This window comes from Neopelma chrysocephalum, unplaced genomic scaffold (genome assembly GCF_003984885.1).
Source record: "Neopelma chrysocephalum unplaced genomic scaffold, ASM398488v2 Primary Assembly neopelma1_82, whole genome shotgun sequence".
Taxonomy (NCBI): Eukaryota; Metazoa; Chordata; class Aves; order Passeriformes; family Pipridae; genus Neopelma; species Neopelma chrysocephalum.
Genome location: NW_020897744.1, coordinates 495,073 through 499,701, shown reverse-complemented (window position 1 = coordinate 499,701; position 4,629 = coordinate 495,073). Strand labels below are relative to the sequence as shown.

Sequence of the window (4,629 nt, the reverse complement as noted above, 5' to 3'; positions counted from 1 at the left end):
TACATGTATATATATATTTTACACATATACATATATATAATATACATATATACATATAATACACAGTAATTAACACACAATGCCAAAGATTTTTTTAAAAAGGCTCAGTCTGCCCTTGCAACTCTTGTTTTATCACAGGTTTGAGCAACTGAGCTGCCAATATGGATATCAGGAGGCCTGGCCTTGTAAATATTAATTTACAAGGGCTAAATGCTGAACAACACAATCTGTGCAACTCCAAACATATTTCCCACCACAAAGGAATCAATACTGAAACTCTGCAATCAGTGATTAGCCATAAATGGGTTAAATTGCCTGTAGGTTGCTCTTGTCCTTTCAGATACCAAAGGAGTCTGATTTTAATCAGTGAATGCAGAAAACAAGTTGCAAGCAAGGAAACAGTGAATAAATACAGAATGGACATGGAAAACTATCCAAACAAAGCACTGGCACGACAACCTGCTGTGCAATAGTAAGAGAGGGGCTAAAATCCCTCCAATCTCACTTACTTGGTCATGATCATGAACGGCCCGACGTGATAAGAAAATGCTGGTTCATCATCTGCCTGAACCACGTCTTTTTCCCCAATAATTGGGATAGATGCCAAGTAGCCAGGCTGCTCATTGCCTGCAAGACAGAACTGGAACAGGGCATAACCAAAAGGGATGTGCAACAGTTCCCAAAACCCTTCACATCTGCCCCGAGCTCATTAACGACATCGGTGCGATCACTGCACCAGGAGCCTCAGCCCAAGCACCAGCACGAAATGTTGAGGTTTCAGTGTCAAAAACTTCACTTCCTAGTGAAGCTGAAACAGGGAAAAGCAGAACCAGTCACTGGGAACTCCCACAGGTGACATTTAACAGGAGTCTCTACTGCCTGTTCCAAAACTGCCTCCTCTGACAGGGCTCATTAACCACTAAAGGCCTGAGTTTCCTGCTTTTCACAGGGTTTTTTTCCAACCACTTCAGTAGAAATAAGAATGCACTAAAAGTTAAAAATAGCAACAGGTGGGATAATTACTGTGAGTCTGAAAAGCTGTTCTAACATCTTTAGAAAACCATTACCCACAGGATCTTACCTTCCCAAAACCGAAGCTGTAAATGTTCTTGGCTACCTTGGCCTCTCCTTTCAGTAATTTACCCAAAGCACTGCCAACACTTCTGAACAGCAAAAACACAAGCAAGAAGAGTAACTAATATGCCAAGGCTTGGAGCAAAATACAAATTTAGAGAGAAAAAAAAAAAGGCAGAATTTCTGCAACAGCCACATAATTCAAATGTTGCATTAGACTGGTCCCACACGTGTAACGTGGATGTTAAAATTCCAAATTATTGTGCAACTCATTAAACCTTTTTAAATACACTTGTGTTATGATATGTATTTGTTTTTTAAGCAAGATAGCCAATAAATATATATATATATATACCCACACACAGGCATCTTGCATTGCTTTTTGTTCACAAGTATGTATTTTTCCCAACATGTAGCCGGCACAAAAGCTCTTGAAACAGTTGGAAACACCCCAAAAAAGATCTGCAGTGACCTTAAAAAGCCAAGAAACAAACTACTTCATGTTATCACCACTTTAATGCTACTAAAATCCAGTGCTTTATATACTGATTTCAAGAGTTTCTCTTAATATGCAGATATTCACAACCATCAAGTTGCCATTTGGAGTTGTTGCAACAGAAATAAAAAGTACCATCATTCCTGACACACAGTGGATGTTGTCAAAAAGATGCAATTGTTAATTTTAAGACAATAGAAGGTGGAAGCAGAATATCTTCTTACCCCTGGACAAGGCCACCAAACCTCGAGGGGCTGGAGACCAGAGCCTTTGATGAGCCAACTTTCCTGAGCAGATCAGAGCGGAAATTCTGAACGGCAGCCTGCATGTGCAGTGTATACCACTGGATTACTTCCAACATCTGGAGAGGAAGGGGAGGGAAAAAACCAACAAAAGAAGTTACTTCAGAACGAGACAAACCACTTAAAATTAATAAATCATGACTACTGAAAAAGTAACTGGTTACTCACAATATTTAAGTGGGTATTTTGAGAGATGCATACATGAAAAAATTGAAGAAAATCAATTACATGAAAATGGAAGAAAAGCTTATTTCAAATATTAGGTGACAAACTTGCAAGACTTCACCTGCAGAAAACTGTAATATCAGATTTCTTTTTAAGAGGAGCATTGTAATAACAGGAAAGAGGAGTATCATGAGCTTTAAATCAATACTGCAGTCACAAATAAGCCTTTTTGATGTCACATATCATTGCAAAAATGATCCACTTGTTGGCACTGTTCATGCACAGACTGGGATACACCTGAAAACTACTTTGGGGTCACTCCTGAGTGGCACACCCACACAAAAAAACTGCACATCAGGGGTGGAAAACAAGGAACACAAAGGCCTGTTGTTCTCTCCCTGCTCACTTACAAATTCGGGTCCTAACAAGTTCCACAGACACACCCCCACAGTGAGCAACACCTCAGTTAAACAATCCGAGTCGTGAGGACCTCAAAATACCATTTTTGATGTTGAAAAATAAGGCTGAATAATTATCTAACGTGTTGATAATTTCCTAACATGCAACTTTATTCAAGCCAAGGGTTTCTCCCTGGAATGTCGGAGTTTCTCCAGGTTGAGATGAGGATGTGAGCACCTATTCAGGTGTTCACATACCTCGGCACTGCGTTTCTTCCCGGCTGACAAAGCCCACTGTCGAGGAGTTCTCCCATCCTTATCATGGGCTCTCAGGTCACCTCCTGCATCCAGCAGCCAGCTGAGGATCTCCTCGTTTCCTGAGAAAGCAGCTGCATGGACTGGGGTGCTCCCATCGAGACAGCGACTGAGGAACAGCAAAGCAGGAATGTTTCATGTTTCGGTCCATCCCTGCTCCACTCACCAGTGGAGGGGGGAAAAGCAGCACATCTGGAATGTTTATGTACCCCCAAATAACAAAATGCTTCACAAAATAAGGAAAATTACACGCTCACCTCCGAGGAGCTTTGGCTAAAACAGCAACGTGCATCTTAATCCCTTTTTCATTTTTTGTACAGTGAATATTGCGCATTACGTTGACTAAACCCACTAAAAGGTTAAATATTTGCTTTGGTTTTAAAAAGAGAAGCGTTTTATACTTAACTGATTGATGTTTGCACCGTATGCCAACAGCACGTGCACGGTTTTAGTGATTCCCAGCAAGGCAGCAATGAAGAGACAAGTCTGGCCATTGGAATTCACGGCATCAACCAAAGCACCTACGGAGCAAACAGAAGATTCTGAGGTGGTGCTCGTTCCCTCCTCGCCCCGAACAAAAACCCACTGATCCTGATGATGATATTCCTCCCCCTGAGGCACTGCAGGTATGAAAATATAGTAACAGAAGTGGAAAAAAAGAGCAAATGAGTTTCCTTGAGACTTTCTATGTGTATCAGGCACCACTCGTGCACAATGATTTTAAATAAAAATAATAATAAAAGATGGTACTTACATGAACTTATATGTACTGTGTAAGTGCTTATGTACTTAAAAATATGTATTTATAAGTACATTATAAGTACATGCTATGATGATAAGTACGTTATATGTACATATATATACATTATATTTACATATATCATATGTACATATATGTACATATAAGTACGTTCTTTATGTATTCCATTCTTTATATGTACGTATAAAAATATGTCATATTATATATATTATATTTCATACATAATATATATTATCTATATTGCATTCTTTATATGTACATTGTTTTTATGTACATATAAGTACATTCTTTATATATTACATTAAATATTACATGTAAGTACATTTTATGTACATACATGTACATATAAATACATTATATGTATATATATGTATATACTTGTACATATGCATACATGTGTGTATATGTATGTATATAAATATGCACTTTTGTGTACATATATGTACTTATAAGTACATATAAGCACTTACATATAAGATGTATAACTTACATATCCATCTCTGTAAGCACAGGTGGATGAGCACCTGATAACACCAGAGGAGGGCATTAACAAATAACTAAATTATTCTTAAGTAGCAAACAGGAATTAGGCAAGTGTTGTGTTATTTAAGCGACTTGGCTCCAAGTAATGAATTCCATTCTACAATAACGAGGAAATAGCAAGGGTAGAACCCAGTGGAAGGCGATAAGTCTGACTCAGCAGGGTGATGAGTCTGACACAATAGCACCGTGGTAAAATCAGACACTTCCGCAAAATCAATCTTTTTTTGAACCACAAAAAAAAAAAAGGGTCACTAACCACTCAGCCCGTGTTCTCTCCCTCTCGGGCCCACCACGAGGCCCGAGAACGGTCATCAATGGCGAGCGGCTCCTGCACAAGCAGCACCGCCCGCCCGCTTCGCGCTCAGGAGAGAACACCCAGCTCCTCCTCGTGGCTTGTGACGCCGATCAGGGAAGATCACTCTCCTCTAGTGACCAACTACAGAAATGATCCCTGAAAGTATAGTCTTAACTCACCACCGCCAAACACCCGCGCCACACCCGCACGCACCGCCCGCCAACACACGACGACCCCAAAACACCCACCCCGAGCACACCCGGGACGGGTCCCCGCGCCCC

At 40.2% G+C, this 4,629-nt stretch overlaps 1 protein-coding gene and 1 non-coding gene across 4 annotated transcripts in view; both read right to left on the bottom strand.

Moving 5' to 3' along the window:
- The window catches only part of TEX14 (testis expressed 14, intercellular bridge forming factor), a 26,568-nt gene that overhangs the window by 20,649 nt on the left and 1,290 nt on the right, over positions 1-4,629 (bottom strand). For all 3 annotated transcript variants that reach the window (XM_027691004.1, XM_027691003.1, XM_027691002.1), the window contains 5 exons: positions 3,157-3,271; positions 2,694-2,859; positions 1,795-1,931; positions 1,082-1,163; positions 510-640 (listed from right to left, as the gene is read on the bottom strand). In XM_027691004.1, the coding sequence (XP_027546805.1) occupies positions 510-640; positions 1,082-1,163; positions 1,795-1,931; positions 2,694-2,859; positions 3,157-3,271 (631 nt within the window). The remainder of the gene's footprint in view (positions 1-509; positions 641-1,081; positions 1,164-1,794; positions 1,932-2,693; positions 2,860-3,156; positions 3,272-4,629) is intronic.
- LOC113971378 lies at positions 4,308-4,520 on the bottom strand. Its single transcript, XR_003535530.1, has one exon. It is a non-coding gene; the product is annotated as a small nucleolar RNA U3 (small nucleolar RNA).